The sequence below is a fragment of the Physeter macrocephalus genome, chromosome 21 (genome assembly GCF_002837175.3).
Source record: "Physeter macrocephalus isolate SW-GA chromosome 21, ASM283717v5, whole genome shotgun sequence".
NCBI lineage: Eukaryota > Metazoa > Chordata > Mammalia > Artiodactyla > Physeteridae > Physeter > Physeter macrocephalus.
Genome location: NC_041234.1, coordinates 85,467,388 through 85,493,041, shown reverse-complemented (window position 1 = coordinate 85,493,041; position 25,654 = coordinate 85,467,388). Strand labels below are relative to the sequence as shown.

General features: G+C 38.8%; 1 protein-coding gene across 7 annotated transcripts in view; it reads left to right on the top strand.

The window, feature by feature from the left end:
• Positions 1-25,654, top strand: part of CHRDL1 (chordin like 1) — a 117,738-nt gene that overhangs the window by 8,999 nt on the left and 83,085 nt on the right. For all 7 annotated transcript variants that reach the window (XM_024128162.2, XM_007100818.3, XM_007100821.4 and 4 more), the window contains exons 3-4: positions 17,374-17,486; positions 20,317-20,410. In XM_024128162.2, the coding sequence (XP_023983930.1) occupies positions 17,374-17,486; positions 20,317-20,410 (207 nt within the window). The remainder of the gene's footprint in view (positions 1-17,373; positions 17,487-20,316; positions 20,411-25,654) is intronic.

The window sequence follows — 25,654 nt, the reverse complement described above, 5'->3', positions numbered from 1 at the left end:
CACAGGCTCAGCGGCCATGGCTCACGGGCCCAGCCGCTCCGCGGCATGTGGGATCTTCCCGGACCGGGGCACGAACCCGTGACCCCTGCATCGGCAGGCGGATTCTCAACCACTACGCCACCAGGGAAGCCCAACAGTCTTTATTAAGTGGTAGCAATTCAAGTAACTCTCTTGCAAGCCAAATGATATTATCCCCTTAATTTTCAGATGAGAAACTTGAAACCCAGTGAGGTCAAGTGACTTTGTGCAAGGCCAGACAGCAAGTCCAAGGCAGTGCCAGAATGAAAACCCAAGTCTCCAAATTCAGTGTTCTGTTCACTACACCAGTTTGTGTCTAGCAGTTCTCTGAGGAAGCCAGTGCATTCTCTTGAATAGAAGCCCAGTCCTTTGCACATGGCAGCCACTTAACATATGAGATGATCCGAGTAAATGAATAAAGAACTTTGTAACCAGAATTCCTAAGAGAGGCAGTATACTATTTGGGAGTTAAAAGACAGAGACTAGGACTAAAGTTATTCTGGAACCTAAATAAGCTAAGCCAAAGGAAATTTGTGAGGAAGGTTAAAAATATGTGCCTTTATGTCCACGCTTCTTAGATTTCCCTGACTTCTCAGTAGGATTGGAATGTCCTCATAGTCTAATGGCGAGTGGACTGTGCTTTAAGTCAGGGGACCTGGTTTCTGGTCAGTTCTGTTGCTTGCTGTGTGGTATTGGTTGAGTCATTCATGCTCTCTCTGAACTAAAGATTCTCTACTCTCTAACTGAGAGGAATTCTTGCTTTCTGGACAGCAAACTACAGAATGCCAGAATAGGGGTTGGGGAGGTGGGACAAGGGAAACCAAGGCTCTGGTTTTAGATACTTGGAGCACGCCCAGACTTTTATCATTGACACAAGGTTGTTGCAAAGAGTATTTTATTCATTTAAGATTTATAGCCTGCCTACTTCTAAAAAGATTAGATACAGGTTATATATGAAAGAATAGTTGCAAGGTGACTTTTTAAAAGATGAAGAAAAAAGTGGAGGCAATCTGAGGAAAGTAGAAAGGGTAGATGTTCTTAACACCTGCTTTGGTACATTATTCACATTCTAAATTGGCTTATGGTTCCTGAAAAGATAAAAAGAGAAACTTTCCATTGGTGGGCAAGAGAAAATTATAGTTTCATCTATAGAGATTTATTTCCCACCTCCCACTTACTCAAACAGTGTTAATGATGGGATGTTTGCATGAAGCACATTCTGGGTGGTACAAAGACACCAACTGTAACCTTAATTTCATAGAAGAGAGAAGAATTGTGTTCGGCATTTCTTTATTAACCCTCTGTAAAGGAAGAGGGCAGGTATTAAATTTTAACTCAGTAAAAGTCTTTCTGTAAGTGCTAAGGAAAAGTGGTCCAGATATTTAACTTTGAATGATATAAGTTAATTGAAGGCTAGAACATGTAAATGTTATACAAATGGTTGTTTAATATGTCTACTAGACTGGATTGTCATTTATCAGCTGCCCTAAGCAAAGTTTATATTAACGTGATTTTTTCTATTTAAAAACAGATGCTCATTTAAAAAATATATATACCTGAGGCAACTCTTTATTTATTTATTTTTGGCTGTTGGGTCTTTGTTGCTGCACGTGGGCTTTCTCTGGTTGTGGCGAGCAGGGGCTACTCTTCCTTGCGGGGAGCGGGCTTCTCATTGCAGTGGCTTCTCTGGTTGCGGAGTACGGGCTCTAGGCGCGCGGGCTTCAGTAGTTGTGGTGCGTGGCCTTCAGTAGTTGTGGCTCGCGGGCTCTAGAGCACAGGCTCAGTAGTTGTGGCGCACGGGCTTAGCTGCTCCGCGGCATGTGCGATCTTCCCGGACCAGGGCTCGAACCCGTGTTCCCTGCATTGGCAGGCGGATTCTTAACCATTGCGCCACCAGGGAAGGCCCATATGCTCATTTTTTAACATTCAGAAGTACATAAAAGTATTAGGAAAACAAAAGTCATTGGTAATCTCAACATTTACGTTAATCATGGTTAATTGGCATATAGGCTTCTAGTCTTTTTTTCTACGCTCAGCTGTACATACATATTATTTTATAAAAATGAAGCACTATCTTGTAGTGAAATTGGTTTATTATGCCAATGAACGACTGATTCTCTAAAATGCACCTGTAGTGGGGATATAACTCATGTTGTCTAAAGCGAAAGCTGAATATTTTAGATGCCAGTTGCAGAACATGCAAAGTTGATTCTGTTGTGAAAAGTTCAAGAGCACAACTTGAATTCTTGACCAAGCAGAAAGTAAACCCCTTTCAGCAGAGACTTGTGCAGCTGAGGTGCTGATAGAAAAAAAAAAAAAATTTGTTTTTTTCGAAGAAGAGCTTTGATTTTTGCCCAAAGTCCTATGCCAGATGACAAGTAAGAGATGATTTTAGCCAGAAAAATTATTCAGATCAGGTTTCACCAGCTGAACAGCCTTTCTGTAAAAGGATCTCCCATGGCCTCATAGTAAAGACTAATGAGAATACCATCAAGTCCCAGTTATCCATGTTAATGGGAGATAGAAGGGCGCAATGAATTGAAATTTCATGGAAAATCTCCATTTCTCAACTTAGCCAATAATGTCGCCTCGTTCAACTGTCAAACCTCTTTGAAATATGGACCCTTTTCTTCTCATTGAGTCTGCCCACTTGCTAATAGAAAAGCTAGTAGAAAAGGCTGGTAGTGGGAAGGCCATGCTGTGCACAGGCCACTCAATATATATTAGGTTGAATTGATTTTGGACGAATGATCCAACAAATAGGAATAAGATAATTAACCCCCAGATAAAGAGGAATAAGCTGTATACTCAAAGTGAAGAACTTGGCTTTTTCCTGGCTTTCCTTTTTCATTGGCTTCCACAGCCTGGAAATGAAGTCTTAAAGCCCTGAGGAAATCTGACTGAGACTTCAATTCTAGAAACCCAATTTCCAGAGAAATAGGACCCTTTTTTTCTGTAGTAACTACTACATCCTGCCCTTCCTCCATTCTGCTTCAAGTCTGATGAAAGACAGAAGGAAAGTACTTGGGCTTTTCATTTTTCCTTCACTATTATAGTAGTCTTTTTTTAAAAAAAATAAATTCTCAAGGAATTTGTTTACTTGATTTGTCCTCTCATATAATGAACAGCAAAGATTCATCTCTCCCTTTCTGCTGACTGTATGTGTTATAATAAAATAAATATTATTGTAATACATGATGATGTGTCTACGGTAATAGCTCTTATCGAAAACAGCTCATGGGAATATTTTCTTGCCTTTAGACTGGTGATAAAGTTATTGACCTTTTGACCTAGTCCTGGGTGCTAGACAGTAATGGTTGGGCAAAACATTGATGGCATAGTGGCACATCTCTGTTGTTTACTTTTTGTCATCACTGTTTCTGTTAACAGGGGCCCCTAAAGTAGCAGGGATTGCCACTTTTAATTAGGGCCAGCTGAACCATTTGAAAAATAGCTATGATGATGCAGGTTGAAGGTCCATCTCAAATGTTAGCTGGAATTCCTTGGGGATCAAGTTCTACTCAACAGGTACCATGAGTTAGTGGTAAGTCATGAATTCTCCAGCTGGTATCTCTCAGGTACTGGCAAGTGATAAGCTTACTTTTCTTGCCTGTATCTCCTAGAAGTTGGCGAGGCATCATTGTTTCAATAAAATCAGCTCACTTGTGCTTCTTGTCCAAAGATGATATACTGGAACTTTAGGTGTGGTCAGTGATGCTGTGTAACTCATGAAATTCACTCCTGGGTGATGGAAAAAAGTTTTTAAAAGTTCAGACTTATAAGCATGTGCTGAAATGGACTTTATCGTAGTTTCTGAAAATTGATCGTTGTTCGGTGTACTCATGGAGAGATCAGCTATAATTGTGCTAACCACTCAATCTTGGACAGCCATGGTAAAAAATGTCTTAAAGATTATAGTGTTTACTTTTACTGTGTAATTGAAAAAAATCAGTGTCAGTAATTAACAGAAGCATTGTTTAATAGCACCAGTGACGTTACTGTTTAGCTCCTTGTCTCTGCCTTCAGTTCCTAAATTTGCTCCTTCCAGGAATAAGTGGATTTCTGTCTGGGGCATAATTGGCAAAATCCCATGTTTCTGAGGTAATAGGACCAAGGTACTTGATGAAGACCATTATATTTGCACTTATGGTCGGGTTTCTCTCCGAAGTTAGTTTTTGAGTAAGAGACTTCATCCTCAAGATGCATAGTTTGTTAAGACACTAGTATCGTAATATGAGATAAATGCCATGTGAGTATTATGAGGAAAGTGCTGATAGGTATAAAGAGAATGAAAAAGAACCTTTAGCTGGGGTACTCTTATCTTCCCAACTAGATTTCATAGCCTTTGAGAGCATGGACACTATTTCATACTTTATGATTTATCATTGAGATGGATACCAAAAAAAATGCCAAATGAAGTCTGCCAGCTGTACCATCTCATATAATCTATTTGAGCATGACTTGACTTCACTACAGACAACACCTGATTCTTTAAAAGGTGAGCAAAGCTGTGTCTCAAAGGTAGGGTGGAAGGGTATTTTGAGAAAAAGTTAGGCAAGAATGTGTGGAAGCCCATTATTTTTCAAGTTCTAAAAGTGGGTGACATGCATCTTACAACCATGTAGCAGGACAGGCAAGATGCTATAGTGGTTCCAGTCCTTGGCTCTGAGGCCAGACTACTTAGGTTTGAATTCCAGCTCCATACATTGACTAGTCATGTCAACTTAGGCAAGTTACCAAACCTCCGTGTGCCTCAGATTCCACATCTGTAAAATGGGGCTAATAATGCAATCTACCTTGTAGGGTTGTGGTGAGAATTTGGTGAATTTATGGATGTAAAACCTTTAGAACAGAGCCTGGCTCATAGGAAGTGTTCAAAAAATTTTGTTGTTGTTGTTTTTGTTATTACTATTATCATCATTCTCATCTGGCTCTATGTTTTTCAGGACCTGGTTCCTTGGCTCCTTTTTGCATTTATCATCTACTTCCTTAGCCTTTGAGCCAAATTTGGAGCAGGAAAATTTAGATCACTCAGTTTCACACATTGTCTGTCAATACTCTTTAGAGGCTGAATTTGGGACGAAAAGAATCTATTGGCTGAAGCAAGTTATTTGAATTATCTGTGGTTTTCATGAATAGTGGTGAGCTCAGGTATACTGAAAGGATCCGTTTAATAGTGTCCATGAAATAACCTGTCTTAAAGATATGTCAGAGAAATGATAGCAACTTGCTTAAAAGGTATATATATAAAGAATACCCTCCTTGTGGCATCGCTGTATACTGTTCCTTTGGAAACAGACTTTCCTGCAAGTTAGAATCTTTAACAATTTGGATGTGAGTATTAAAATATGTAAATGCACTTGAAACCCATATTTTGCTAGCATGTCTTATTTTAGTGCTTGCTTAATCTTTCAGGGGTCCTTATCTTCTATTATCCCATGTCTTTTTCGTCAAGAAAGGAATAAATCACACAGCCATGTAGATCACATCGCTGATAATGAAAGCTCATCCAATTTCATATTTTTAGTAGGTAGATCTGATGTCAACTTCTGAGTGAGCTAATTATTTCTGACAGAATAATCCAGAATCAAATACATAATACACAAGCTTCCATCTTACTTTGCAATGTGGATGTAAATCGACAAAGTAATTTCTAGCTTACCCCCATCCAAGGTAAGTGGCTGAAGAACCATACAAGTAAGACAATTTATGCTAGCCTAATAATGCCACTTAAGTAGGCTCCTTCATGGATTTGCTTCTAAGCATATACTCAGATTCTTTCTGAAATGTCTAGATAAGTTTTATATATGAAATACAAATAACTTAGATGTTTGTCATTTAGATTATAAATTTATTATAGAGAAACAGTCATTCTCCTCTCACCAACATGTGGAAGTTTGCAAAAGGTGCCTCATTTAGATGTTTGTTTTGGGAAATTCTTGATTGTCTCTCCTCAGGTAAAGATGCAGGGATTGTTAAAAATCTTTCCTACTCCATTCTAGAACACCATGGAGCAGAAGTCTAATTTGTGTGTGTACCAAGAAAATTGTATTCCTAAGACTTGGCTGAAAAATATACAAGTTATGTCTGCAAAGTAATTTTGATTTTTCTGAGTTTTTAATTAATAAATGGTTTTGAGCACTTGCATTTAGTCCAGGAATATAGCTTAATATAACAATATTAATAATAATAATGGTAATATCATAAAAGGGGAAATAAAAATAGTTACTAGAAATGAATATGTATTCAACCTTCCTGATAAAGAAAAAAAGAAATATTGTTTCCACTTCCCTCACCAAATTTGCAAAGTTTTAAGCAATTAAAATATCCTGTGTTGGACATTTTCACACACTGCAATTGGAAAGTAAATTAGTGTAGCTTCTCTGGAAGGCAACTTGACAATGTAGATCAGGAGTTTAAAAGCACTGAAAACCTTTGCCCCAGTAAATCTACTTCTAAGGATTTATATTAAGAAAATGACCAGTATTGCATACACTGGTTTATATCCAAGAATATATATTTTTTTAATTTATTTATATTTTGGCCGCACCACATGGCATGTGGGATCTTAGTTCCCCAGCCAGGGATCGAACCCGGGCCCCGTGCAGTGGAAGTGCAGAGCCTTAACCACTGGACTGCCAGGGAAGTCCTTATATGTGAGAATATTTTTCATGGAATTTTTTTAAAAAGAAAGAGAAGGAAACAATTTGATACCCCCAAATAGGGGATGGGTTAAGAAATTATGGTTCAACTGTGTTAGTGGAGAATCATGTTGCTAGGCATGTGGTATGGGGGAAATATTTAATGGCACAAAAACGTCCACAATGTGTTAATTTTAGAATGTAGTTTGCAAAATGTATTGGGTTGGCCAAATAGTTCATTCGGGTTTTCCCATAATGGGAAAACGGAACCAACTTTTTGGCCAACCCAATATATTGTATATGCTGTTAATTTTATAATAAAAAACTTTATACACCTTTATGCACAGAAAGGAGACTAGAGACTAGAAAGAACTTCCAGTTTTTGGTCTGACACGTAAAGAGCTTCGAAGTTGTCACTCCCATAAGCAAAAAGCTTACGGAAGTGAAAATCAACAACTCCTCTTAAATGAATCAGAAAATTGAGGTCACAGGGCAAACTGCCTTGTGTTTTTTACTCTGAAAACTGGAAAGACAGGCTAATACAGTTACAACTGCTGGATCCTCCTGGTAGGAGCACTTAGCAGGTAATTGACTAATTGCTGGCAAAGGAGCATGTTCTAGCTTGGTAGAGAAAAACTCTTTCTTCATGAGTTTTACCTCCAGGATCCCCACCAGGTTCTCAGGTTTGGTGAAAAATTCCTAATTGTTTCAGGTAGAGGAGGGAAAAGGTAACCATTTTGAAATAAGCCCAGAGCTCTTTGTTCTCCATAACTAAGGCCTGGCCTCAAGAGAAGTGATTTTACTAGAGCCTAACTGATTTTTTTAAATAAATTTATTTATTTATATTTTAATTTTTTTTGACTGCGTTGGGTCTTTGTTGCTGCACAGGGGCTTTCTCTAGTTGCAGCAAGCAGGGGCTACTCTTTGTTCCGGTGCATGGGCTTCTCCTTGCAGTGGCTTCTCTTGTTGCAGAGCACGGGCTCTAGGCACACGGGCTTCAGTAGTTGTGGCATGTGGGCTCAGTAGTTGTGTCTCGTGGGCTCTAGAGCACAGCCTCAGTAGTTGTGGTGCACAGGCTTAGTTGCTCCGTGGCATGTGGGATCTTCCCAGCCCAGGGCTCGAACCCACGTCCCCTGCATTGGCAGGCAGATTCTTAATCACTGTGCCACCAGCGAAGTCCCTGATTTGGGTTTTAGCAGAGCCTAACCAACCTGGAAGAAGGAATATATACCCAACTCCACTAACCGTCCTGTCTCACCTATATTGATGGGGAGGAGCAAAGTTAATTAGCACTTTTGAAGGTCACAGCTCAGGGACATGGATCACTAAAAGACTGAGAGCTAATTATATGATTATAGAACACTTCTCCTTCCCCCACAATTTACTACCACATCAGTTGGAGTCCTGTATAATAACAGGAGATTGAAATGACTGCAAGCCTTAGACACTATTTAAGAAGGAGAACTAGAGAAACCCAAAAACAGTGGGGAGGGGATAAACAAAGACACTAGGCAAATTTTAGCCTCTGACACCATGGCTACAAAAAAACAGTAAAATTAGCCTAACTCCTAGCTAGATTAACATAGAATCTCACACTAATGCTCTACTTACCTCAGTTACTTTTCCCCAGTACATCATGTCTGACTTTCAACAAAAAATTACGAGGCATGCTAAAAGACAAAAAAATCAATCTGAAGAGAAAAATCACGCATCAGAACCAGGCTCAGATATGGAAGATATTTTGAAATTATCAGACATGGAATTTAAAATAAATAAGATTAAGGTACTAAGAACTCTAATGAAAGAAGTAGGCAAAATGTAAGAGTTACATGGGCAATGTAAAGAGAGAGATGAAAACTCTAAGAAACAATCAAAAAGAAATGTGAGAAATCAAAAACACTGTAACATAAATGAAGAATTCTTTTGATGAGCTCATCAGTACACTGGGCATGATGGAAGAAAGAATCAGTGAGCTAAAGATATGCCAAGAGAAGCTTCCCAAGCTGAAAAAAACAATTTAAAAAATTCAACAGAATATTCAAGAACTGTGGGTAAATTACAAAAGGTGTAACGTGTATGTAACAGGAATACCAGAAGGAGAGGAGAAAGGAACAAAAGAAATATTTGAAGTAATAATGGCTGAGAATTTTCCAAAAGCAATGACAAACAGCAAAGCACAGATCCAGGGAGCTCAGAGCACACAAAGCAAGATAAATATGAGAAAACCTACACCTAGGCATATCATATTTAAACTACAGAAAATCAAAGAGAACATCTTGAAAGATGCCAGAGAATTTATGTCATAGAGTGTTCTGCCTTTGTTTCCCTCTAAGAGTTTTATAATGTCTGGCCTCACATTTAGATCTTTAATCCATTTTGAGTTTATTTTTGTGTATGGTGTTAGGGAGTGTTCTAATTTCATTCTTTTACATGTAGCTGTCCAGATTTCCCAGCACCACTTATTGAAGAGGCTGTCTTTTCTCCATTGTATATTCTTGCCTCCTTTATCAAAAATAAGGGGACCATATGTGCGTGGGTCTATCTCTGGGCTTTCTATCCTGTTCCATTGGTCTATATTTTTGTTTTTGTGCCAGTACCATACTGTTTTGATTACTTAGCTCTAGTAGTTTTCTGGTAGCATCTTTAGGATTCTCTACGTATAGTATCATGTCATTTGCAAACAGTGACAGCTTTACTTCTTCTTTTCCGGTTTGGATTCCTTTTATTTCTTTTTCTTCCCTGATTGCTGTGGCTAAAACTTCTAAAACTGTAGAAAACTATAGACCCAACGCAGCCAAAAATAAATAAATAAATAAATTTATTTATTTAAAAAAATAAATTGTTGAAAGAAAAAATCCACCAATCTAGAACTCTGTATCCAGCAAAACTGTCCTTCAGAAGTGAATGAGAAATACAGATTTTCTCAGACAAACAGAAATTGTAGGAAATTTTCACCAATCAACTTGCCTTGCAAGAAATGTTAAAAGAAATTCTTCAGGAAAAAGGAAAATAATATATGTTAGAAACTCAGATCTATATAAAGAAAGGAAGAATGTTAGAGAAGGAATGAATGAAGGTAAGAAAAAATCTTTTAGTTTTCTCTTTCTTAATTGATCTAACAGAATAAAGTTTGTTCAAAATAATAATAGCAACAGTGTACTGAGTGATTATAGTTGATGGAAAAGTGAAATGAATGACAACGATTATATAAAGGATGGGATAGAGGAATTGGGAATACTCTACAGTACCTGCAGTAACTGTGAAGCAGTATAGTGTTATTTGAAAGTGGATTTAGATTAGTGTAAATGTGTACTGTAAACTCTAGGATTACTGCTAAATTTAAAAAATAAGTATTATTGATATGCTAAGAGAAGGGAGAAAATAGAATAATAGAAAATGCTCAAATAAAGCCAGAGAAAGCAGAAAAAGAGTGGAATACACACACACACAAAGAAAAAATATCAAGGGAAATGAATAGAAAATAATTACAAATATGGTTAGTTTTAATCCAACTGTATCAATAATCACTTTAAATGTGAATGGTCTGTATACACCAAGTAAAAGACAGACTATCAAAGTGGATTATAAAAAAACAAGACCCAACTATATGTTGTCTACAAGAAACACACTTTAAATGTAAAGATACATATAGATTAAAAGTAAAGGGATGGAAAAAGATATAACATGCTAACACATACTAATCAAAAGAAAGTGGGAGTATCTGTATTACTTTCAGACAAAGTAGACTTCAGAGCAAGGAAAATTATGTGTATACCTAACAGAGCATTAAAATATGTGATGCAAAAACTGACAGAACTGCAAGAAGACACAGACAAATCCACTATTATAATTAGACTTTTACACCCCTCTATTAGTAATTAACAGGATCCAGCAGGCAGAAAATCAGTAATGGTATAGTTAAACTGAACCACACCATCAATAAACTGGATCTAATTGTCATCTACAGAGTATTTCATCCAACAACAGTAGAATACACATTCTTCTCAAGCTCACATGAAACATTCACCGAAATAGACCACATTAATGGGTCATAAAACACACCTTAACGAACAAATTTATAAGAATATAAGTTATACAAAGTATGCTCTCAGAACACACTGGAATTAAACTAAAAATCAATAACAGGAAGATACCTGTAAAATCTCAAAATATTTAGAGATTAAACAATATACTTCCAAATAGCACATAGGTCAAAGAAGTCTCAAGTGAAGTTTCAAAATATTTTGTATTATATGAAAATAAAAATATAATTCATAAAAATTCATGGGATATAGTGAAAGCAGTGCTTAGAGGGAAATTTATAGCATAGAATTAATATATTAGGGGGAAAAAAAGGACCTAATGTCAATAATCTAAGCTTCCACCTTAGAAAACTAGAAAAAGAAGAGCAAATCAAACCCAAAGTAAGCAGAAGAAAAGAAATTTTTAAAAATTAAAGCAGAAATCAATGAAAGTGAACCAGGAAAACAATAGAGAAAAATCAATGAAACCAAAAACTGGTCCTTTGAAAAGATCAATAAAATAGATAAACCTCTAGTCAGGTTAACTAAGAAAAAGAGAGAGAAGGCACAAATTACTAATATGAGAGATGAAAGAAAGGCCATCACTACTACCAAAAGCATAATAAAAAATATTATGAACAACTCCATGCCATCATAGTGATAACTTAGGAAGAAACTGACCAATACCTGGGAAGATAGAACCAACCAAAACTCACACAAGAAGAAATAGACAATCTGAATAGGCTTATATCTGTTAAAGAAACTAACAATCTTCCAAAACAGAAAGCACCACGCCCAGATGATGTACTGGTGAATTTTACCAAACATTTAAGGAAGAAATAATACCAGTACTACTCTACTATCGGTTTCAGAAGATAGAAGCAGAGAGAGCATTCTCTAACTCATTCTATGAGACCAGTATTACCCTAATACCAAAACCAGACAAAGACATGATAAGAAAGGAAAACTGCAGAGTAATATCTCCCATGCCCAAATCCTCAACAAAATTTTAGCAAATTGAATCAAACAATGTAGGACAAATCCAGTCAAGTGGGATTTATTCCAGGTATGCAAGGCTGTTTCATCATTCAAAAATCAATTAATGTAATCCATCACATCAATAGGCTAAAAACGAAAAACTACAGGATGATATCAGTAGATGCAGAAAAGCCATTTGACAAAAGCCAACACTATACAGCAAATGAGAAATAGAGGGGGACTTCTTCAACTTCATAAAGACCATCTATAAAAAAATCTACAGCTAATACCACACTTAATGGAGAGAAGCTGTATGTTTTGCCCCGAAGATCGAGAACAAGGCAGTGGTGTCCTCTCTCACCATTCCTGTTCACTGTTGTACTGGAAGTCCTAACTAATGCAATAAGGTGGGAAATGGAAATAAAGTGTATACATATTTGGAAGGAAGACATAAAACTACCTTTGCTAGCAGAGGACATGATTATTTTAAAAATCCCAAAGAATCAACCAAAACACCCTCCTAAAATTAACAAGCAATTATAGGAAGGTTTAAGGATATGAGGTTAATATATGAAAGTCAATTGTTTTCCTATATACTATCAATGAACAATTGGAATTTGTAATTAAAAACAATACCATTTACATTAGCACCAAAAAATGAAATACTTAGGTATAAATTTGGCAAAATGTGTATAAGACCTATATGAGGAAAACTACAAAACTCTCAGGAAAGAAATCAAATAACTGGAAAGAGATTCCATGTTCATGGATAGAAATACTCAGTATTGTTAAGATACCAGTACTTCATGACTTGATCTATAGATTCAGTACAATACCATTCAAAATCCCAGCAGTTTCCTTTGTGGAAATCAACAAAGTAACTCTGAAGTTTATATGGAAAGGCAAAAGACCCAAAATTGCCAACACAATATTGAAGAACATCAACAAAGTTAGAGAACTGAAACCACCCAACTTCAAGGCTTGCTATGAAGCTATAATAATTAAGACAATGTGATGTCATTGAAAGAATAGACAAATAGATCAGTGGAGCATAGCCCAGAAGTAGACCCACACAAATATAGTCAACTGATCTTCAACAAAAGGAGCAAGGACAATTCATTGGAAAAAGGATACTCTTTTCAACAAATGGTACTGGAACAACTAGACATCTGTGTGCAAAAAATGACCACAAAAAATAACTTACAAAGTGGATCAAAGACCTAAAATGCAAAACTATAAAACTTCCAGAAAGTAACATAGGAGAAAATCTAGGTGACCTTGGGTTTGTTAATGAGTTTTCAGATACAACAAAAATATGCTCCATGAAAGAAAAAGTTGATAAACTGGACTTTATTACAAGTGAAAAATTCTGCTGTGCCAAAGACACTGTTAAGAGAGAGAAAAGACAAGCCACAGACTGAGGGAAAGTATTTGCAAAATGCATATCTGATAGAGGACTTGTACTGAAAATATACAAGTAACTCTTAAAACTCAACAATAAGAAAATGAACAATGCAATTAATAAATGGGCAAAAGAGCTAAACAGATACCTCACCAAAGAAGATACATACATGGCAAACAAGTATATGAAAAGATGCTCAATTTCAAATGGCATTAGGGAATTGCAAATTAAAACAACAAATGAGATACCACTGCACACCTATTAGAATGTGGAGACAGCAGGAACTCTCATTCATTGCTCGTGGGAGTGCAAGATGGTACAGTCACTTTGGAAGACAGTTTGGCAGTTTCTTAAAAAGCTAGATGTAGCCTTACTCTAAAATCCAGCAACCACACTCCCAGGTATTATGCAAATGAGTTGAAAACTTATGCCACACAGAAACCTGCACACAAGTGTTTTTAGCAGCTTTATTCACAATTTCCAAAAATTGGAAGCAACTGAGATGTCCTTCAACAGGTGAATTGAGAAACAAGCTGTACATCCATACAATGGAATATTATTCAATGATAAATGAGCTGTCAAGCCATGAAAAGACTTAGAGGAATCTTAAATGCATATTGCTAAGTGAAAGAAACCAGTCTAAAAAGACTGCATACCCTATGATTCCAACTATAGGACATCTTGGAAAACACAAAACCATAGAGACAGTAAAAAGTCAGTGGTTTTGGGAGTTGGGGGAGTGGAGTGGGGGAAGTATGAATAGGCAGAGTAGGGGATATTTAGGGCAGTGAAACTATTCTGTATGATACTATAGTGGTGGATATATGTCATTATACATTTGTCATAACACATAGAACTATGCAAAGAGTGAGTTCTCATGTAAACTATGTACTTTATTTAATATTAATATATCAGTATCGGTTCATTAATTGTTACAAATGTACCACACTAATGCAAGACCTTAATGCCAGGAAAAAGTGGGGGTGAGGTGAAGAGGGGATATATGGGAACTTTGTGTACTTTCTACTCAGTTTTTTGGTAAGCCTCTGTTGAAAATCAATAGACCCATAAGTGTGGGTCCTTGTCTGTTGTTTGACTCTCCATCCTATTCCACTGGCATATTTGTCTAACCTTTTTCCAACACCACACTATCTTGAAAATTTTAGGTTTATATTGCCTTGAAATCACATAGTGTGTGTCTTCCAACATCTTTCTTTTTCAAAATTATTTTGGCTATGCTGCTTCCTTTACCTTTCTTTAGAAGATGTAGGACTATTCAGATTATCTATCTTTCCTTGAGTAAGCTTTGGTAATTGTGTCTTTCAAATAATTCATCCATTTCATCTAAGATGTTAACTGGTGTAAAATTATTCATAATATCTCCCTTTTATCCTTTTAATATCTGTAGCATCTATAATAAAGACCTCTCTTTTGTCCCTATATTAGTAATTTGCATCTTCTCTCTTTTTATCTTTGTTAGTCTTGCTAGAAGTTTATCAATTTTATTGATTGTCTTAGAGAACCAGGTTTTGGTTTCATTCATTTTTTCTATTGATTTTGTTTTCAATTTCATTGACTTCTGTTTTTTATTATTCATTCCTTCTATTTTCTTTTGGTTTATTTTGTTCTGCGTTTTTCTAGTTTCTTAAGGCATTGATTTGAGATTGTTCCCCTTTTCTAATATAGGTACTTAGTGATATAAATTTCCCTCTAAGTACTTCTTTAGTTAAATCCCACTAATTTTGATATGCTGTGTTTTTATTTTCTTTTAAATTACTAGATACTTTAAATTATTATAATTATTATTAAATTGTTAGATACTTTCTAATTTCTCTTTTGATTTTTTCCTTCAATCCACAGGCTATTTATGAATTACCAACATATTAAAAGTGGTTTCTTCTTGTGCTGGAATTATGTGTATGGAATGTTTCTTTTTTTTCTATATACTTTTACATTTTTATTTTTTCTTTTTCTTTGTTTTCCAGTTTTCTACACTGAGCAGGCATTACCCTTCTAATTAGAAAATAATCAATTATTATAAAATAACACTCTACGTTTTGTAGCACTTTATAATTTACAAAGAGCTTTATCTAATTCTCCAACATTTGCTTGAGAAACATATAACCCATATTTCATAGATGCTGAAAATTGAGATTGACAGAGTTCAATGACTTGCTCGATGCCACACAACTAGAGCTAGTTAGGATTCAGACCCAGATTTTCTGACTCCCAGTTCATCGTCCTGAAGAAGTTGGAAATAAAGATTTGAAAAGTAAATTTGAATTTATCTTGTGGGAAGCTGGAAAGAATCACAGAGGGTCTTTGAAGCAATAAGTGACACTTGAGGCATTTATCTCAGTGTAGTTTTAATTTGAATCTCTGATTACTAATGAGGTTGAATATATTTTCCTATTTATTGCCTGCTCTCATTTCTTCTCTAAGTTGCTCTTCATGTGCTTAGATCATTTTTCTATTGGATTGGTTGGTCCTTTACTTATTGATTTGAATGATTGGAAAATATTCCAGATGCTAACACTGTATTTATATTAATAATTTGTTTGTTGGAAATATCTTCTTCCTGTTTCTTGCTTATCTGTCTTTTCTTTATTCTTTCAATTTTGATCATCAAGGCAGTATCTACTGGGGAGTGTGTGGGGAAATTAATGTGTTTGCAACAAGAGGTGTCTCAGTTTATTTTGACCTTGTATGATGGGAAGGAGGATGGGAAGCAGGAGACAGAAGAGGATGGGATTGGAAGACAAACCACATGATTTGGAAATTCGTTTACTAGTCATTTGTCAGTTGCTTACATTTATTGGCCACAGTGTGCTGGGCCATGTGATTGATAGACAGTGAAGAATAAATGTTTTCTACATTCGAGGACCTTTTACCTTAATGGAGATATGACAGATGTAAAATAAGACAAGTAACGCAGTATGTGCTCAAGTAACTATGGTACAAGATAACCTGTGGCTATCAAAAATTATATTCCAGCAAAGGGGAAGGAGACATTACTTTTATTTATTTATTTATTTATTTTTAAATTTATCTTTCTTTAAAGGGACATTTTATTTATTTATTTATTTTTGGCTGTGTTGGGTCTTCGTTTCTGTGCGAGGGCTTTCTCCAGTTGCGGCAAGCGGGGGCCACTCTTCATCGCGGTGCACGGGCCTCTCACTATCACGGCCTCTCCTGTTGTGGAGCACAGGCTCCATATGCGCAGGCTCAGCAGTTGTGGCTCATGGGCCCAGTTGCTCCGCGGCACGTGGGATCTTCCCAGACCAGGGCTCGAACCCATGTCCCTTGCATTAGCAGGCAGATTCTCAACCACTGCGCCACCAGGGAAGCCCAACATTACTTTAAGTTAATTGAGAATTGTTTAAGCAAGAAGTCTATACTTTGTGTTTTTTTTTTGTTTTTTGGTGGTATGCGGGCCTCTCACTGCTGTGGCCTCTCCCGTTGCGGAGCACAGGCTCCGGACGCGCAAGCTCAGCGGCCATGGCTCACGGGCCCAGCCGCCGCGCGGCATGTGGGATCCTCCCGGACCGGGGCACGAACCCGCGTCCCCTGCATCGGCAGGCGGACTCTCAACCACTGCGCCACCAGGGAAGCCCAAGAAGTCTATACTTTGAATGAGAACAAGGACTGTGTGTGTTTCTGCTCAGCATTTTATCCCCAGCACTTAGCATAGTGCCTAACAAAGATCAAGTGCCCAAATATTTGTTTAATGATGGAATGATGTTAGCATGTGTGAGCAAAGCCTTTTATAGGGACCTAACACAATGCGTTTAATTCATCACTCTACACCACCACCAGGCAGGTCTGAGAATGTTCTGATAGATTAGCATTTCAGACATTAGCTTCCATTTCCAAAGCAAGGGAGCACAACCTTTCCCGAAAAGACACAGGGCATGCTCCTTTATCTTACCATTATAATAGCAGTAGTCAAGATTTTGGCTTCACTGTCAGGCAAACCTGAGTTTGAGTCTCATGTCAGTTACTAACTAGTTATATGACTCTTGATTTCCTTCACCTATAAAATGAGACTTAATAGTGCCTACTTTACTGGGTCATTGTAGAATCAAATAAGGAAAGCATGTAAAATACTGAGCCATCATAGGGGTTCTATAAATATTCCCTATGCCTCTTCTCTTGATGTACACTGAAATGGATGGAACCTGTGATTGCCTTTGGATTTTGTGATTGGTCCATGTTTTCTTTTTTTTTAAACATCTTTATTGGAGTATAATTGCTTTACAGTGGTGTGTGGTCCATGTTTTCTAACCGGCTTATTCTATCTCCCCCCTCACAGATTCAGAGACATATTGTGTGTTTCAAGACAAGAAGTACAGAGTGGGTGAGAGATGGCATCCTTACCTCGAACCTTATGGGTTGGTTTACTGCGTGAACTGCATCTGCTCTGAGGTACAATCTCCGATGGCATTTGATTTCCTACTTTGCTCCTCAGCATGCAGAGATGCTTTCAAGTGCCTAGATGGCCAGGGAGCATGAGTGATAAAAACGTGAAAGAAGTTAGGAAGCAGATTGTAAGGAAAAATACACATCTCCTATCTTTTTCTTCTGTTGCCTTTTGGCTTGATTTTCATGGGATCTCGATGAGTATTTGCTATAGAAGGATACTTAACGGTCTCTTAGCCAAATGATAGAGGACATGGAAAAAGTGGGGTGGAGGAAAAAGCTCAATATAATGCCTGGATTGTGAGACAGTATCATTTTTGAATACAACTTTCAAGACTGGCCTTTAGAGAAGAGATTAGGACAGATTATAAACTGGTTCACATGGAGAGTGTATTTTATGTTATTTCAGCCAATGACTGTAATTAGGATTGAGGTTGTGAAACCTTGGCCTGTACCTTGTGAGGATTAGAGTTCTCTTGGCTTGGCCTTGGCTCCAGTCCAGTCACTCAAAGAGGCATTTGGACAGCTTAAATGCCATCTTTGCAGTAGACAAAGCAGATGGTCCCGTCTTTCCATGGCCCTGACCCAGGACCACAGCTATGGTGCATCTTTCCAAACAAGCCTCTACCATCATATACTAGGCCAGGGTTTCTCGGACTCAGCCCTGTTGACTCTTGGGGACAGATAATTTCTTGTTTTAAGGAGCTGTGCTGTGCATTGTAGGATATTTAGCAGCACCCCTGGCCTCTATCCACTAGAAGCCAGTAACACCAGCCCCAGTTGTGACAACCAAAAATGTCTCCAGACATAGCCAAAGTTACCTGGGGAGCAGAATGGCCCCTGGTCGAGAACCAATGCATTAAGCCAATTGGGAAAGGAGGCCTTGTACTAGGCCTTGAGGATGGAGAATTCTGAACATATAGAAAGAATTTTCAAGACTAGCCTCTCACTTGAGACCTCATGGATGAACTGCAAATCCTCGCTAGTGCCCAGGTAGAACAGGAGCACTCACTTGCAAGCCTGATTCTTTTGCCATTTGAATAGAAACTTGGGCTTTCAGAATTTTGAGCATGTGGAAACCTAACCTTCAGGTAGCATTAGGTGGTCTTAACAGGCCACAGGGCTCTAGAATCAAGACAGACCAAGTTTCCAAGCCTGGCTCTGCCACTTCTGTGCTGTGTTATGTCCAGCAAGTTATCTAACCTCTCTGAGATTCCTTCGACTTCTTCTCCTTTAAAACGGTATAATGGTATTAACTATTTCATGGGGTTATGGTAAGGATTCAATTCACTAAGCCATCTCAGTCACCTAAAACAGTGCTTGGTCACAGTCAATATTCGAGAAATGCTAACTGCATAACATCACTATCATTATGGTTATATTTTTATTAATCTATTAACCCTAGAACAGAAATCAGTATAAGGCATTAAGGAGGAATCAGTTGAGACCTCAGCTAGGTCCAGTGACTTCTGATATGCTTTGGTGATCTCACTTCAAGATGACACCACCTGGGCTTCCCTGGTGGCGCAGTGGTTGAGAGTCCACCTGCCGATGCAGGGGACACGGGTTCGTGCCCCGGTCCGGGAGGATCCCACGTGCCGCGGAGCGGCTGGGGCCGTGAGCCATGGCCGCTGGGCCTGCGCGTCCGGAGCCTGTGCTCCACGACGGGAGAGGCCGCAGCGGTGAGAGGCCCGCGTACCGCAAAAAAAAAAAAAAAAAAGATGACACCACCTGGCTCTGAGGAGTGTGACATGTAAGGAGGCTCCGTGGTGTTTCCAAACACAATGCTCCAAAAATTTATTCTAGAAAATACATGAGAAAAGAAAAAGATTTGTGGTAAGGTGATTCAAATTTGGGTAAAAGAAGCCTGCCTCTTTAAATAGCTAGGGCAGTTATTAAATAGAGCATCTGGAGACTGATTAACTGCCTGGTATGGCATGATTGTGTCAGATTCTTGACCCAACGCATTGGAAATGGACAGCTAACCCTTGGGGGCTGAGGCTTTGCTATATGCAGGGCAGTGAAAATGTTACTGTGATCCCAATGCCAATGGCTCAAGTGCTAGGCATCTTCTCTCTGCATCCTCTTCATTACCCTCTTCCCCCACAAGAGCCTGATGGATACAAGTAACCCGTACTTCAAATGAATTATAGATGGAAAATGTTAATGCAAAATTGATTTCCAAAGTCTTCCTTTGTTCTAGCAATGGCTGAAAGCTGTCAGAGCTAGGGATCTTGTCATTGTAAATCAGGCAGGGACAGTCGCCCCCTCCCCCAGTCATACTAGCTAATCAGTTCAATTCCAAACTCTAGCTTGTTCTCAGTAAAATTCTGACTTGAAAAGGAAATGAGAGGAGGCAGCACTCAGTCTTCGGGACCAAGGCAGAGTTTTGTGGAATCCAGGATCCATGTGCTAGGCTGTCTCCTGGCCCGGGGGTGGGTAGCAGCTCAAGGGACCCATTGCTCATTAATCCCTTCCTTCCATGACATTGGGCAAGTGATTATGAAATCACACTAGGCTCTTGTAAAAGACATGAAGAACTGGAGAATGGTAGAAACGTCACAGAGCCAAGTCAGAAGAAGCCTCCCAGTACTTGTGGGAGGCTTTGAAAACTGGGGCAGTAGTGATCCTTAGAAAAATATGCCAGTAAGCTATCAACCAACCCAGCGGAGGTGCTGATGAGAAAAGGAAAGAAAATGCTGATTTCATTCAGTTTCTCGGGCATGTGTTATTCACTGTCTGGGTGAGTCCCTGCATGACTGTTTCCCAAACTGGCATGATCCCAGTGACCTTGAAAAACATTTATTTTGTTATTGTTGTTGCCTCTCTCTTTCAGAACGGGAATGTGCTTTGCAGCCGAGTCAGATGTCCAAGCCTTCATTGCGTCTCTCCCGTGCATATTCCTCATCTTTGCTGCCCTCGCTGCCCAGGTAAACCAGTTCCCCTCTTTCTTTCCTGGCTTTCCCCCTTCCACCAACCCACCCCTTTTCCCTAATTCCTCAGAAGGGGAAACTTCCAGACAGGAATAACAATAGGACACTTTCAGGCAGTACGTGCACCGGCCTCTAAATACTGTTTATAGCCCAAGTGGGCTCTTCAAGGCTCTAATAAGTTATTGGGTACCCAGTAACAGATTTTCATTAGGCTTTTAATCATTTGAAGGTGGATGTCAACTGGGGGAAGGGAACTGTGGCCCAGAGATTTTTCTTCCATAAACAGCCTCTTCCTGCTGTGGGCAGCAGACACCAGGGGAGTTGTAGCATGGAGGCACGTGTCCTACACAATTAGTGCTGGAATTGCATTTGAGCATAGCTTCTAAATGATGAGGGGCTATTCAAAAAATCAAAGGAACCGAACCAGTGGGGTTTATGACAGTATAAAGCTGCCTGCCTACTCCAGACTGTACAGTTATTATGTATACATTGTTCAGAGCAAGGCTAAGGGGAAGGCAGGCAGAGACTCTTTCCCAAGGCTATTAGGACGTCTACCTTCATGGTTTGTGGCTAGGGTGTTTGAGGCAGGGGCTGTCTCAGTGACACTCTGTTCACGTCTGGGGCCTGGCTCCCACACCAGAGGCATGCAAGCACGGAATGATTCAGAGAATGCCCGTGGGCCTGACAGCAGTCCTAGGTAAGTGATCATCTTGCCATCTAGGTAGTAGAAGCTTTGTAGTCCTGTGAGTTGATTCTGTTTCCCTTGAGGACAGAGTTGGGGTCCATGGGTGGACTTTGAGGGGGGGTTAGCAAACCTTTTAAAATTGTTTGCAGTTTTTGGTGTAACAATGTATGTGTGTAAAATCCTTTAGAGATGATCCATAGCTTTATTGGCATTCCTAAAGGGGTGTTCATGACCCTAAAAACATGAAGAACCACTAGCCTCTGGCATAAATGGTGCTTTTTAAAAGTAGTGAGGAACTTCCAGAACTTACAAGAGAGAAACCAAAAGTGTCAGGGCAAAAATGGTAGGAATGAGGCTAGGAATGAGGTTCAGTGACCACTCGGTTAACTGAAATGTTACAGGAATGGAGATTTTGTTGAATAGAGAAGAAACCCCCTAGCCCTTTTTGTCACCACCTTTATAACTTATACTTTCTTACATTGGTAAATACACTCCGATTCTTTGGAATTCTTTCCCAGATGGCAAAAGATCATGCCATGTCACAGGTTTATCATTCTGAGTATTGGTGACCATAGTATCTGCTTCAAGATATGAGAGACTGACTTGGCATATCATCAACCTAAAAGTTGTTCTTTGAAATAAAATAAATCCCTAAATGAAGTGTACCTTTCTTGTGTGTGTTTATTTGCTTCTTCTATTTAAACTGGATTACAAGGGTGTAGTATGGGAGGATTCTTTCTTTTTTTTCATCTGGCAGGTTGCCTGTCAAATAGCCTTATAAAAGCTTCTTATCCCAGAAGTCTCTAAAAGTGGTCTAATGTCATAGGAATTGATCTAAATGGCTGTGTAGAAATTGTTCTTTATTGGGAAGGAGGTTGGGGCAGGGCCCAGACACAGAGCATAGGGTGGAAGCGCACAGAGTGGAAGATGGCTGTCATCTACCCCAGCTGCATAATAGGATGCAATTACTGAGAAAAAAGGGAAAGTATAATCTAGCAGTTCTTTTGAGAGAAAAAGAAAGTATTAAAAGAGTTGAGGTCATAAGTCCCAGAAAAGATAAAATGGAAAGAAATAAACACCATTATCTTTAAGACTTTAAAAGCCCATTTTATGGAGTATAGAAACCAGCTGTTCATTTCCTTTGCCTTCTTGTTCTTTCAGGTCACTTCCTTGTGAGTTCATTTTTCTTGTTAACTGTAACCTTTAACAGTTCTTTCTGTGGGTAGTGATACTGAAATTCCCTAATCCTTATATGCAAAAATGTCTTTATTTTGCCCTCATGTTTTTAAAATGTTTATTTATTTATTTAGGCTGTGCTGGGTCTTAGATGCAGCACACGGGATCTTTAGTTGCAGCAGGCAGGATCTTTTTTTTTAGTTGTGGCATGCAGACTTCTTAGTTGTGGCATGTGAACTCTTAGTTGTGGCATGCATGTGGGATCTAGTTCCCCGATCAGGGATCGAACCTGGGCCCCCTGAATTGGGAGTGCAGAGTCTTAACCACTGGACCGCCAGGGAAGTCCCTTGCCCTCATTTTTGAATGATAATTTGGCTGGGTATAAAATTATAGGTGCACCTTTATTTTCCCTCAGCACTTTGAAGATATTAATAAATGGTTTCTTGACTTCCTTTGTTTGTGGGTAAGAAGTCTGCTCTTTGGTTATAGTTCTTTCATAGGTAATCTGTCTTCTTCTTCTTCTAGCTTTTAAGATATTCTGTTTTCTTTGATGCACACAATGAGGTGTGTTGATGTATGATTTGTTTTTGTTTAGCCTGCTCAGCACATGATTTTTTTTCAGCCAAAGGACTCAAATTTCTCTTCAATTTTAAGTCATTATTTTTGTGAAAATTACCTCTCCTTCTCTCTTTTTGTTCATTCTTAATCTTGTCTTTGGTTATGTCATTGCAGCTCATTTAATTTACACTCTGAGTGTCTTAATGTCTCCTTTATTTTTCCCCCTAATGATATATTGGAATACTCCCCATAATGATATATTACTTCAACTCTGTCCTCCAATTCATGAATTCTTTCTCCAGCTTTTTCATGCCTACTATATAGACTATCTGTTGGGTTTTATTTGTTGTTTTATTTTTAATAACTGTATTTTCCCCAATAGCTGTATTTTGAATTATTGATATATAAAAATCTGCAAATTACCATTTTATAAACCCCTGTTATTGTTTCTTGGGGTCTTATTCTCCTATTTATTTCTTTAAGGTATTTAAATATTTATTTAAAGTCCATTTCTGATTGTTCAAATATCCATTTTTTTTCAGCTGTGAATTCTCACTTTCATTGGGTTTCTTGATAGCTTTTCTTAGTTCCAGATTTCCCCTTGTTTTCTAAAATTTTGGTTTAAAAACTCATCATCCGTGGGGTTTTTCTCTTGCATAAGTCCTTCCTTTCTTGTGGTAGCGTTGTTTCAGGCCTTGTAGTTCACTTAGCACTAAACCAGGTCATAAGTTGGTGTCCCACCTTGGGCTTCCTCATATCTAGATGGTCTATTTCTACCTCTGTTTTCTTATGCAGGGCTAGTCCCTGATAATGATCTTGGATTGGGACCTCAGCTGCAGCTGCCCATCTTGGGCAATCTGTCCATGTGAGGGAACCACCTTGGGTGGGCAGAGCTATGTAAGCCCCTGTTTACATGTGAGGAGTGTGACTCTAGTCCCCAGCTTTACATAGGAAGCCATTTATAGGCCATAGTTCTTACTCAGCTGTCTGGATATAACTGTCTATATCTGGTCCCAGCTGCCAGTGGACCATATCACTTTGGCCCCCATTTATTGCTGTACTTTTGCCTGTGTTTTATTTCATAGAGAGTTTGCTTTTGTTTCTGAGGATGATTTTGCAGTTTTAAAGTTTTATTTATTTATTTATTTATTTATGTTTACTTTTATATTTCGTCTCTCACTCTTCTTTGTTCAGAAAATAGCAGGGCGTTTTCTCCTGTGCTCTCTATGCCATATGGAACTGGAATGCAAACCAGCTATTTTTTTTCTGTTGAAGATAAAACAAGAATAAACAGGTTTAAACCATAGCAGAGAAGAATGGAGTTTGATAAAAGAAAGAACTTTGGGACACAGTGGTTGTTAAATCCTAGAATAAATGACTAAGGAGAATTTTAGTCTCTTTACTGCATATTTCTGGAAATAAAAAGCTACCCACCCATTTGAGAGAGTTGGCACAGTTTTGCTTTGAGACAGGGCAATGGATGTGATGAGTCCTCTGTATTCCTTCCACCCCAATGATTATTAGACATGAGGAAACTCATGCCTTCAGGGCCACAGGAATGTTTGGTCAAAGGAAGGGGCTCTAGTTTTCTGTCTTAAGCCAATGGAACGCACTGTGATGAAAACGTCTTCACTGAAAAATAGAATATTTAAAGCCAAGATGATGAACAAGTTCTATATCAAAAAGGGAAAACGAACAAAGAAGGCATATATGCAGGGTTTTACATACTATCCTACAGCAGTAGCAACTTCAGGGAGTGTTTACTGGGTAGTGATGGACTTTGTGGGAAGGGTCTACCTGCCATGCCTAGAGCCCATCTTCCATTGGAGGGAACAGAGGAGACTTTACCCCCTATCTGTTTCTGTGTGTCCCAGGGCTCTTGCTTTCTAAACTTCTTACCCCCTGAAATTTCCAAGGTTCTCACCTGCATTTGAGGTTGTCTCCTGTAGCTCCTGCTGAACCGTGGAAATCAGAGTATGCAGAGACTGCTTTTCCAGAATTACCAGAGAGAAATCGATACCGATTCCCATGAAGAGCAAGTGAAAACTTTTTCTCCAGCACTTCCCCAGGCCTCCATGGCAGAGATCAAGTCTTGGTCACATACCACAGGGCTCTACTGGGTCCAGAGGCTGGTGCTACATGGAAGGTAGAACATTCATAATGAAAAAGTCAAGACTGCACAGGAGTGAGAAAGGTCATTAAATTCATCCCAGTCTCTAAGCAGGACTCTCTGTTGTCCCTGATGACAGATTTGTAGGAATGAAATTCCATATCTTCTCTTTGGGGGGAGTTGAATGGTAAAGGGGGAAGGGGGAGAAAAAGAATATGACTTGCTTCCTTTTGTTCTTTATGTATAATTTTTATCACCAAAAGACGACTTTTATAGTGACCAGGAGCCTAAAGCACAACATTATCTAACAGTTTTCTTTCTTTTTTTAACATTTATTTTTATTCTTATTTTATTTATTTTTGGCTGTGTTGGGTATTCGTTGCTGCACGCGGGCTTTCTCTAGCTGCGGTGAGCGGGGGGCTACTCTTCATTGCAGTGCGCGGGCTTTTCATTGCGGTGGCTTCTCTTGTTGCGGAGCATGGGCTCTAGGCCATGGGCTTCAGTAGTTATGGCTCGCAGACTCAGTAGTTGTGGCACATGGGCTTTAGCGCACAGGCTCAGTAGTTGTGGCACATGGGCTTAGTTGCTCCGCGGCACGTGGGATCTTCCCAGACCAGGGATCGAACCTGTGTCCCCTGCATCGGCAGGCAGATTCTTATCCACTGTGCCACCAGGGAAGCCCCACTAACGGTTTTCTGAAATGGCCATTCCA